The 12,023-nt window shown below is 43.8% G+C and overlaps 1 protein-coding gene across 11 annotated transcripts in view; it reads left to right on the forward strand.

Annotated features, from left to right (window-relative positions):
* The window catches only part of RPS6KA2 (ribosomal protein S6 kinase A2), a 445,421-nt gene that overhangs the window by 356,459 nt on the left and 76,939 nt on the right, over positions 1-12,023 (forward strand). For all 11 annotated transcript variants that reach the window (XM_039528713.1, XM_039528712.1, XM_039528709.1 and 8 more), the window contains 2 exons: positions 7,248-7,318; positions 8,514-8,602. In XM_039528713.1, coding sequence (XP_039384647.1) covers positions 7,248-7,318; positions 8,514-8,602 — 160 coding nt within the window. The remainder of the gene's footprint in view (positions 1-7,247; positions 7,319-8,513; positions 8,603-12,023) is intronic.

Below are 12,023 nucleotides of genomic sequence, written 5' to 3' on the forward strand. Positions count from 1 at the left end.
AACACATTTCAACACTACAGTAGTTATTTGAACTACTATTAATGGTAAGCTTAAAGTATAGACTAGGGGGCGCAAGCTCACCTGTGGCAGGGGTTCTCAACCTTTTTCTTTGAGGCCCCCTCAACATGCTTGTTTGGGTGGAAGCAGGGCCCAGTGGGACTCAGGCCATCTCTGCAAGGCACGGGAAGGGAGTGCCACCTCCACCCCCGACTTACCTCAGCGGGCCATCCAGCCTGTCTGGGATGGGGTGGGTGGCACAAGAAAAAAATATAGCTTAAGGATCGGGGGGAACAGGGAGCACTCAGCTCAAAAAGTTTGAAAACCACTCCGGATGCAGGGAGAGGGCTAGCTAGGGGCTGTGTACAGGCAGGGGTAGTTCAGGGTGCAGAGAAAGGGTAACTAGGGACTGTGTGCAGGCAGGGGGGTAGTTCAGGGTGCAGAGAAAGGGGTAGCTAGGGGCTGTGTATGGGCAGGGGGGTAGCTCAGGGAACAGGGTGGGAGGAAGCTCTAGGGGCTGTGTGTGAGCGGGGGTATCTCTGAGTGCGGGAAGTGGGATAGGTAGGGACTGTGTGTGGGTGGGAGGGTAATTCAGGGTGCAAAGAAAGCGGTAGCTAGGGGCTGTGTGCAGGCAGGGCGGGTAGCTCAGGGTGCAGGGAGAGGGGTAGCTAGGAGCTGTGTGCTGGGAGGGCACCCCCCATTGTGGTTGCTGCTTCCCGAGGGCTCTGCCAGCCCTGGAGCCTGGTTCCCCCCACCCAAGCAGCTCTTACTGGCTGCACAAGCAGTCAAGAGAGGCTGGGAGCAGAGAAGCAACCACAGTCGCAGGCACCAGCAACAGGAGGAGGAGACAGGGAAGCACTTGGCCGACTGCTCCATCCCACCAGCCAGAGCAGGAGCCACCCCACCCTGCCTGTCTCCAGCTTCTGGCCTTTGACCTGGCCAGGGCCTCAGGGGCAGGGGAAGAGGAGGGAGGGTGGAGCTGAGCGGGGACTGCCCTGCTTTGGTTATGTTATTAGGAGTTACAGCACTGCAGTTAGAGGAGGCAGCTACCCCCATCACCCCCCAAAACACCCATGGGCCCCGGGTGCTGAGGCTCGTGGACCCCATGAAGCCAGTTTGCAGCGCCCCCACCCCCCTCGGGGCAACAGACCTCCCAGATGAGAACCACTGACCTATGGTATAGCCCACCAGCATGTAATTTTACGTTATACGCTTGCTTTGCCTTTAAAGCATTTTTTCATCATTTCAACTTTGCTTTATTTTAATTGCATTATAAAAAAACTTGTACAAAATGTAAACATATTTTTATTTATTACTCTAGGAAATGCAGGTGTGAAACAGAATGCAAACAAATTAAAATACCATTCCCTGGATCCTGGTGTGCTGAGACCACTGCCTGTGTCCTTCTGACTAGCATTGTCTTGTTGTTTTCTTGTACTCCCCTGTGTCTCTGTATCCATCTGTTGTCTCTTGTCTTATACTTAGATTGTAAGCTCTTTGGGACAGGGACCATCTTTTTGTGTGGTGATTGTATAGTGCCTATCATAATGGGGCCCTGGTCCAATCCTGGAGCTCCTAGGTGCTGCAATAATACAAATAATACATAATTATAATAAAATAATAAATGTTTTATAAATGGGAAATATGAGACACTGAGAAATTAAGTGACGTTGCCAGAGACCACCTAGCAGGTGACTGGAAGAGATGAAAGTGAGAGTGGAGCCCCAGAGTCCCGACTGGAATGTTCAACTCTCCGAAACCAAGTGATTTCAGGCTCCTAGTGCAACCTTGAACATTATCCCAGGCTCACAACATTTCAGCAAACCTGGAGTGAAGTTGTTTGTGCAACCTATCCTTTCCACTGTTGAGGCTCGTCTGGCCACCACCCCCAGCTCTCAACTTAATTTTGTTAGCTCACTGGATCTCACTGAAGATAAACTCCTCCCCCTCATTCCCTCACTGAGTGTAGATTCCCCATCCCTGGATCTTCAGCAGACACTACGTGGCTGCTTCTCTTATCTTGCTGCTTTGTGGGATCACCAGGTAAATGTTACCGCCTCTCCCAGTCGAAAAGGTATGATGAGGTGAAGTAGGAGAGAGGAAACATTTCCTCTTTTGCAGTAGCTGGGGGTAGGATGAGGCAGGAGTGTATGGCATCCCATAATTTCTAACATGGTAGCTAAGGAGCCCTCAGGGATTCCCTAGCAACTACTTATTAGAGAAGGGAAACCTCATAATCCATAGCATGCTGTTGCTAGTGTTTTTCCTCTCCCACTGCTCATTAGTAAGGGGTGAGAGGTCAGGATTAGGGAAAAGCAGCAGTCTTTCAAAGGTACTGGATGGAGTGGGCACACAGTGTCTCTGAATATGGGGGCTCATGATGGAGCAGGTGAGAGGGGAGGGAAGTGGTCAGGGACACAGCCAGTGGGTAAGCAGGTGGTACACAAGGAACAAGCTATGAGATGGCTTATGTATTGGGAGGGGTGGAGCCTGAATCTCTCAGTGGAGCAGAACTGCAGGGTTCTGTGATGGGTTTGGTGTCAACTCACATCACCCTAATCAGGGGTGGCTCCAGGCACCAGCACGCCAAGCACATGCCTGGGGCGGCAAGCCACGGGGGGCGCTCTGCCAGTCGCCACGGGGGCGGCAGGTAGGTTGCCTTCAGCGGCATGCCTGCAGAGGGTCCGCTGGTCCCGCGGCTTCAGCAGACCTCCCGCAGGCGTGCCGCCGAATCCGCAGGACCGGGGACCTCCCGCAGGCAAGCCGCCAAAGGCAGCCTGCTTGGGGTGGCAAAATACCTAGAGCCGCCCTTGACCCTAATCCTGCAGTTTGTTTACTCCTAGGCCTGACACCCAGTCAATCTGCTGTGGCCATCAGACAGCAGTGTATCTATGTGCAGGGGTGTCAGCTGTGAGGGCTAACTTCTTTTGTCAAGTCTCATGTTCAGTACTGAACAGAATTCTTAATTCTTTGATAAACAGGAAACTGGGGGTGTGCTGTGCAGTGGCATTAGCTGTTGAAGACATAAGCTATTTCAGTTTACAAGGATGTTTTTCTGTTTACTTAATGTTTGCTAACCTTCTTCAACATTATGTTAAACACAATAGCATTGCCGTTACAGAACCATCAATGCTTTCTTCCAGATCCTGCCTTGATTCAGTTCACTGAAGTAAAAAGCATTGATGCATACAATGTGCTGGAGCTACACTGCACTGACTTTTAAATATTGATGTTAAGTGCATGTCTTTTGAATTTGATTTCATCTTTATAGTAGAATCATGTAATTGTAGAAGTGTGGTAACAAAGTACTAGTGATTGAGACATTGCGGTAAATGTTCTGTATGGTGCTCAAGGGAGTTACTAGCACAACTCCCTAATGCCAGTCAACAAATGTCTCTCTCTTTATTTTATTTTTTTAAAGACCACCATGCAGGCAGGGTGCTGGGTCCTGGGCTGGCAGAGCCCTCGGGGAGCAGCAAATGCTGGGGGAGGGTGCCCTCTGGGCACACAGTTCCTACTTACCCCTCTGCCCGCACCCTGAGCGATCCCCCTGCCTACACACAGCTCCTAGCTACTCATCTCTCCCTGCACCCTCAGCTACCCCCTGCCTGCACATAACCCCTATCTATCCCCGTCCCTGTACCCTCAGCTACCACTCTGCTCTTACTTGCAGGCTGATTTGCCTTCTGTGTCCACACTGCAAATACGGGTCTTTCTATGGTCTCCCTTGTGAACGGAAGCTGCAGTCTTTTTCTTCCTGCATGGCCAATGGCCAGGCTGTCACTCATATTACTGTCTCCTGCCTCAAATGTGTCAGGCTATGCCTTATACCAAAATGAAAAAACTGCAGCCACTTTTAATTTTCTTAAATTAGGATTTTAAGAGCAAGAAGCTCACAGGAGAAGAAAGCATGAAAAACATAACGTGTTAGATACCTAAATATCCATGCTCCTAGAAATATGGGGACAATTCAGTATAAGGCATATTACTTTTCTTACCACTTAATGGAAGTATACTTAAGTCTCATTTTTAAAAATGACTTGGATGCTTTCAATGGGACTTTGGCTCCTAAGTCACTTAGGCATGTCTGTGAATTTTACCCAAAATCCTATTCCCCTCTAATAAAACAGCTACTTCTCTCTGACCCTCCAAGCCAGCCACTCTTCCTCACTTTTCGGTCCCTTTGTTTTCTGAGTCTGGCTTATAATTGTCCACACATATTTGAAAGTCCTTTGTCTCCTTTCAAGTACCTGTTTTCAGTAGCTTCAGGGAGCTTGTTGTTGTCTAAGGTTAAGCCTCAACCCTCCCTCTCCTTCTGTTTCCTCCCCACAAAACTGTTATAACAATGTAATGGTTGTGTTTACTCTGTGGCCCAAGTTATTAAATCATCAGGTACTTTTCCTGGTGACTATGATTGCTGAAGAAGGAATTTTAGGTGCCCTTATCATTCAAATAGCCTCCTGATAGAGTTCTGATTGTGACTAGACCTTTATTAGTTCGGGCATGACATGGGCATGAACGTTTTCCCTTTTAGTCACAGAACTTCTCTCTACTTAAAACAGGAAATGCAGTCATTTTGGTATGGCCAATACTGTAGCATCTGTTGGTAGGTTTTTCATAGTGACCATTACATCTTATTGGCCAGAGTAGTGGTGAATGATAGTGAGAACTGCAAAATACAGCTGACTGATTAGAAAGTCCATGAACAGAATACTAAAGGGGTAAAGAAGTAAAAGACACCATTTATTTATTTATTTATTTATGGATTTATTTTATGGAGATGGATTAGTCTGTCACACCTCTCCCCTTCAGGCTCCTAGCACTGCTAGTAAGGATGAGGAACTGTTTCAGAATAGAATGGTACATGGGTTTGGACCTTTAAAATGAAATTAGCCTCCGGTAACTTGGCAACTTGGTTTTGCAGGCTATGGCTTCATGAATTATCGCTATGCAGGCACTGTCAAACGCATTGTGCTATGGGTCTCAGAGGTGAAATTAGGCTTGATTTCTATTTGCATTGGATAACTTAGTGCTGGGGAAACCACGTCTGAACTGAAGATTTAATATGCAAAATGTGCCAGTGTGGTTGATAAATTGTCACTTTTGAATGTGATCTGATTTAAATAGCTATACAGAATAGAGAACTTGAATTTCAAGCAGTAATGTCTGAATAGCCCCAGCCACTGTTAAGAGTTTAAAATGAGGTGCTGATGAGAGAAGACAAAGCCGGTTAGCATATATTTAATGAAATATGTATAAAAGTCAGAATATTTATTTAATAAAAATTGCAACTTCAGCTTTGAAGAGCAGATGTTAAGATACCACAGGAAGTGAATCTAGTACAACGGCACTTTGCAATGAGTTTCAATTTTAAGAAATGCCCTGATCTCATTGGAGTTTTACCTTGTCTGAATATTTGTGTTTCATCTCTCTTTATCGTAGGAAGTTCTCTTACCTGTCATATGCACGTATCTCCTAAAGAAAAAACGTATTGTATCCAGCAAGAAACATTCCTTCCTGACATGTTGAAATTTGATTTAGAGATTCAAATTCTTTCCTCCTTTCTGCTGGTGCAACTCTGCGCAATGGTGTTGCCCCACTGAAATCAATAGGGTTTAGCTTTTATTTTTCTAAATTTCAGGGAGAACATAATAGTAATTTCTTTGTACTTCCTGTGGGTTGGTTTTTTTTAATCATTGGGAGTTTTGTACAGATTTTAAAAAGCCATTATCCTTTAAAACACACGGCAGCCATTCCTTAGGGCTTTTATGTTTTCCCTTTTTATCTTTTAAATTGCTGAAATGGATATAAGAGTATAACTCTAAACTAAATTTAGTATTTAATTATCATTTGTGTTAATCAAAGCAGAGCAGATATTAGCACTGTCCTGATTACTCCTAAACTAATATTTACTAACTAGCACAAGGTAATGTTGTAGGTTAAAGAAAGGCAAATAGGACGAAGCATGATCTAGCAGATCAAGCCAGATTAAGCCTCTGGACTGAGAGCCAGGAGACCTGGATTCTGCTACAGGTTCTGACAATGGCTTGTTTTCTGATCTCGGACAAATCATTCTGCCTTTCTGTGCCTCTGTTTCCCCAGTTGGGATGATGAGGCTTGCCCACTTTTATAACATGCTTTGAGAGAGCGAGGGTTGAAAAGTCACGGTGAGTGCTAAGTATTATTATGAAGTACTTAGGGGAATTATTGATCTATTTCATTTGAAAAAGGGGGAGTCCAGCTAAGAGTCAGATTCTGTCCCCCTTATAACATTGAATAGTACCTTAATGCACAAGTAGTCCACCGGAAATCAAGGGAGCTACTCCTCTGGTAAGGTACAACTCAACAGAAGGGTGGCAGAATATGGCACTTGTAAATATGTGCTTAATTATAACCGTGAATATTAAACAGTATGTATTTATTTACTGTTAAAAGACCCAAGACCTTACTTGGTGCTGACATAAGCAGACAGAATGCCTATTGACCTCAGTGGAAGTTGTCCTGATTTACGGCAGAGCTGAATTATGTCCTTGATCCCTATTTTCCAGTGCACAATACCCATCATTGCTTATCTTGGAGAATCAGCTACTACTTTTACATGCAAACAGTGCAGTGACTAGCCCTGTGTGAAACTCTCAAAATTCAACTCCAACCAGGCAAGCTCCCTTGATTGGGGCTTTTGTTACAAATGTGACATTCCAGTCAGGTTTGCTGAAAGAATCACTGCATTTCAGAGGAATGTTGGCTGATTGATGCTTTCAGGTGGAAGCCAGGCAAAAGTTGATGACCACTGCTGGGCTTTTGCTTTGAGTTTGTGGGTTCATTTAAACCCGAAACTCAAAGCAAAAATCATGGGGAAATGAACCCAGGTGAACCAACACAGCTGGAAAAAAAGTTCATGCAATCCTGTGATGCAGATTTTTGTGCATCTCAACTAGTGCATGATTCTCCATGCTATTGATGGTAACAGTTCCTTAGGCAGCCCTTTGAATTGAAATATAGTCTTGGTCTCTGATGTCCTACACAGTAGAAATGGACTTACCATAATAAAATATCTTTTTGTATAGCTACAGTTTTTTAGACCTTTTTTTAGCATAAATAGTACATTTTCACAAAATACTCATTGGTGTTTGAAATTAATAGAAAACAAGATAATGGAAAGTATTCTAGTATGGTGCACTGTCAGATGGAATCTTACATAAATACTGTATGTGCTTATTTGATTTACCATTTTTATTTTTGTTCTACAGTTTGAGATGCTGACAGGGTCATTGCCATTCCAGGGAAAAGACAGAAAGGAGACAATGGCTCTCATTCTCAAGTAAGTAGTAATGTCTGATGGTTTATCTACTAAGTATTTGTTAGCTCTGTTCCTGGGATAGGCCTTTGGTCCTAAGTACATTTAACTGCATAAAATATATAGAACAAGAACAAATATACATAGAGGCTGAGATTTTCAAAGCTATGCAGGGAGTTAGATGTGCAACTCCTACTAATGTCAGTGTTATTGTGTGCCTAAACCCCCTAGGTGATTCACCCAGAGTAAATAACCAGAAACTGTGTGTTGCTGGTCTATGAGCATTCCATTGTGGGGAGGGGGCCTTGCAGAAAAAATATATGTGGCCATATAATAAAAGACTGTATGATGATGCATATATAAAAGGGTGCAGAGCTAAAGTTGTACAGACAACCTGCACGTTGTCATTCCTGACTTTCGAGTCCTTTCCTTTGCAAACGTGACATCGATTTAATGCTCAGCGTGTGCATAAATATTTGCAAGATTGAAACCGTAGTCCCTGCCAAATTACTTATTTCTGCCGTCTACCACTGAAGCACCAGAGCTATTAAAAACCAATTACAATTTTTAATAATGCAAAATGTGTATTTTATTATCACTCTCTTCATTCTCGAAAATGTCTAGGCCATTTTGGGTCAAACATTCCAAAAGGTTTGCTCTTGGATTGAGAACAAACCTGCCAAATGTAATCCAGAAAGGTAAAACTGAAAAAAGATAATAAATAGCTGAAAATGACCCCTTAGAAGTCACAGAATGTCCCCACAGAATGTTCTCTGTGTATATATATCTTCCTACTGTATTTTCCACTGCATGCATCCGATGAAGTGGGTTTTAGCCCACGAAAGCTTATGCCCAAATAAATTTGTTAGTCTCTAAGGTGCCACAAGTACTCCTGTTCTTTTTGCTGATGCAAACTCACACAGCTGCTACTCTGAACCCTTAGAATTAGTAACCCTTGAGCAACATTAACTATAAGGTGATGTTATGTGCTTCTGGTCAGGAGCTGCTCCCAGTGACATCAATACTTCCTTTAACCTTGATGGGTGCAGGACTGGCCCCTCCAGGTGTGAGCTATCTAATCTGTCTAGGTATTATATCTTTGGTGACAAATGTGTATGGGTGTCTGCATGTCCCAATTAATTTCAATTATAAAATGCAAGTGTGGATTTGAAATTTTTTGAAAAATATTTTTTTCTTTTCAAGTGTTCTGTTCTTTCAGAGCCAAGCTAGGAATGCCTCAGTTTTTGAGCATAGAAGCCCAAAGTTTGCTGAGAGCCCTCTTCAAAAGGAACCCATCCAACAGATTAGGTATGGTTGCTCATTTGATTTCCGTACAATATGGTGGTGATAATTTCCCTTGATGCATTTTAACTGGTAGTTATCCTCTCCATTACATGTATATTTATATTCATATTTATTCTGCAGCAAAACACAAGCATTACTAGAGAGAGAAGCAAGGAAATCAAGCATAGCATTAGAATCCAAAGCATGAGATTAATTCATGATTTATTTCTTCAGTGAAGAGGGGAAGAAAATCACCCACCTTTATGAATTGCATAAGATAACTCCTGTGGATAGTAATACAGGAAAATGAGAACCCAGTCAGGTATTTTAATGAACTCTCTATATTTCTGCTCCACATCTTGGAGGGGGGTGAAGGAGAGAAGAACAATTCTTGCAAAGCCACTCTGATTAAATTTCTGTGCCATCTCATTTGATTTAGTGGGAGCATTTTGAACAAAGGGCCTGCCCCTCTTTAACATCTTAAAATTAATTGTCTGCTTTATCACCAAGATTTTGTTTTACTCTTCTTTCATTATTGCATTCAGTTATGTTTGAGGATAGAGGATGGTTTTGATTTATTTATGTAAAGCCAGCTCTGTCTATACTCAAGAGTTCCATTAGGAAACTCATGGTATTTTGGGTGTGGGGGTGTTACGTAGGAGACTTAGTGCGTCCATTCATGTTTTAGCAGGTGGTTCCTTTGAAAATTTGTTCCCTAGAGATTGTAGTGAAAAACAAGAGTAACCATAGCAAATTGAGGACATCAAAGTCATAGCATTATGTTGTTATTTTAAAATGTTGCCTCCGTCTCTACAAATATTGTAGGTTCCTTCCAGCTCTCTAGTCTCTTGTTCCGGGTGAATAAGAGAATGACTTGCTTTGTAAAGTAGAGGAGTGCAAGGGGAAAAAATGGTTGCAACAAGATGTGTTTCCTCCTCTACTCTCCCAATTTCTCTGTTCTCTCCTGCCTCCTATTCTCTTACCAGCTTACACCTCCTATGTCCCATGTATCCATTTTCTTCACTACTATCATCCTCTATTCATTCTCCTTTCCCCATCTTTAAAAGTCTCAAACACCACTGTTATTACCAAATTTCCACTATTAAGTGATACCTCAGTATACAGTCAGGTACAGTTCTCAGATGTGAGACTTAGAGAAGGAAAAAAAGGACAACAAAGAGAAATTTTGAAGCCTGTGATCCTAAAATTCCACCCGATGATGTTGCTAAGAAAAGGTTGAAATTGTTTTCCAAATACAGTAACTCCTCACTTAACGTTGTAGTTATGTTCCTGAAAAATGCGACTTTAAGTGAAACAATGTTAAGCGAATCCAATTTCCCTGTAAGAATTAATGTAAATGGAGGGGGTTAGGTTCCAGGGAAATTTTTTTTTTGCCAGACAAAAAGCATTATATACATTTTAAACAATTTTAAACAAGCAATTTAATACAGGTATAAGTTTTAAACAATTTAATACTACAGTCATCACTGCTGAGTACGAAGCTTGGTTAGGTGGCGGAGGCAGAGAGTGAAAGAGGATGGATTGTCCGGCTGCTCCTCTTGCTGTTCTTGCAAGCACACTGACTTTGCTGGGGGCAGGGGACTCAACCCTCAGCCCATCCACTCTACCCCTTCCCTCAAGTACCTACCCTTGACTCGCCACTTCTCCCCCCACACCTCCTCCCCCTTTACTTCACACGCTGAGTCCTCGCATCTCAACCCTCCCTTCTGTACACTGCAAACCAGCTGATTGCCACGGCCAGGAGGGAGGCACGCTGAGTCCTCGCTCCTCCCCCCTCCCTCCTGCCCGGGGCAATCAGCTGGCTTGCGGTTTAGGAGGCAAGAGGGAGGGGGGAAGAGCGAGGACTTGGCATGCAGGCTCCCCGTCCCTCTCCCCCGCCTCCTGCCCGGGGCAATCAGCTGGCTTGCGGCGTTTAGGAGACAGGAGGGAGAAGTGAGGACTTGGCGCACAGGCTCCCCTTCCCTCCCCCACCCCCGCCTCCTGCCCAGAGCAATCAGCTGGCTTGCGGCGTTTAGGAGGCAGGAGGGAGAAGTGAGGACGTGGCGCACAGGCTCCCCTTCCCCCCTCTCCCGCCTCCTGCTTGGGGCAATCAGCTGGTTTGCATTGTTCAGGAGGGAGCGGGAGCCAGCACGCCGAGTCCTCGCTCCTCCCCCCTCCCTCTTGCCTCCTAAACGCCGCAAGCCATCTGATTGCCACCGGCAGGAGGCAGGGGAGGGAGGCAGAGCGTGCCGAGTACTCGCTTCTTCCCCCTCCCTCCTGCCTCCTAAATGCTGCAAGCCAGCTGATTGCCGCAGGTGGAGGAGGGGGAAGGCACTGATCCACGGGGTCTGCTGGCGGACGGGGGGGAGGGCATAGGGAGGCTGCCAGCTGTGGAGAAAGCAGGCAGCCAAACAACGTAAGAGTGGAGCATTGCACAACTTTAAATGAATATGTTCCCTAATTTATCAGCAATGTAACAATGAAACAACGTTAACCGGGACAACTTTAAGTGAGGAGTTACTGCATATGTGATTTTTTTTCCATTTCTGAAATATTAATTTATTGACTCAATAAAGATGCAGTATTAATTGTAACACCCAGAAGGCCATAAACCACTAATAAAATGCAGTGTACTTCCCAGAAGTGCAAAAAATAGTGTTAGTCAAACTTTTGAACATATTCAGAGTTTAGGTTCAACACAAGGGGAAAGTAATATATTTATAGCTCTTTTGCTGTAATTCCCCATCTGGATACTCTATTCAAGAACAAAAGCTATTTTACTCTAGAACAATTTCTCCTCTTTAGAAATAAGGGAAGTAAGATTTTCGTGTGTGTGTGTGTGTGTGTGTGTGTGTGTGTGTGTGTGTGTGTGTGTGTGTAATATACCATAAGGTATCCTTCCCACCAATCAGCCACATCATTTAGCTCTTCTGTATATGCTCTGTTGTATCAGTGGGAATATATTGCTCTAGAAATTGCAGGTGACTATAAAGAAAAGGCCTCAGGGAAAAGAAGAATAGTTGATCTTTGACTTCTGTAAGGTCTGTCACAGGAAAAGAAATAACTAATTGGTCCTCATTAAATATACAGTTGGCTGACATCAGCACCCATTGGGTTTTGGCAGCTAATTAATTACTTTCCTTTTTGCAAGTAAGACACATCATAGTGTAAATACAACTTTTGAAAAGCAGGATGCTGTTATCTCCTGTAACTCTTTATGCTATTTAGATTTTTTTTTTATTGGGAATAGGGGTACAAGAGCAAAGCTAAATTAAGCACGTAACTTGTTCCGAGATGTGTAAAAAGCAAATGGTGCAGGAGAGATGTTTTGCCTCTGGCTTTCATACTTAGTTGTTCAATCGCTTGAGGTGGTGTTATGAAGGGATCTACTACTACTATTTGATCCCACATGTAGCAGTCACAGCATTAGCATTCTGACTGACAG

The sequence above is a fragment of the Mauremys reevesii genome, linkage group 3, assembly GCF_016161935.1.
Source record: "Mauremys reevesii isolate NIE-2019 linkage group 3, ASM1616193v1, whole genome shotgun sequence".
NCBI lineage: Eukaryota > Metazoa > Chordata > Testudines > Geoemydidae > Mauremys > Mauremys reevesii.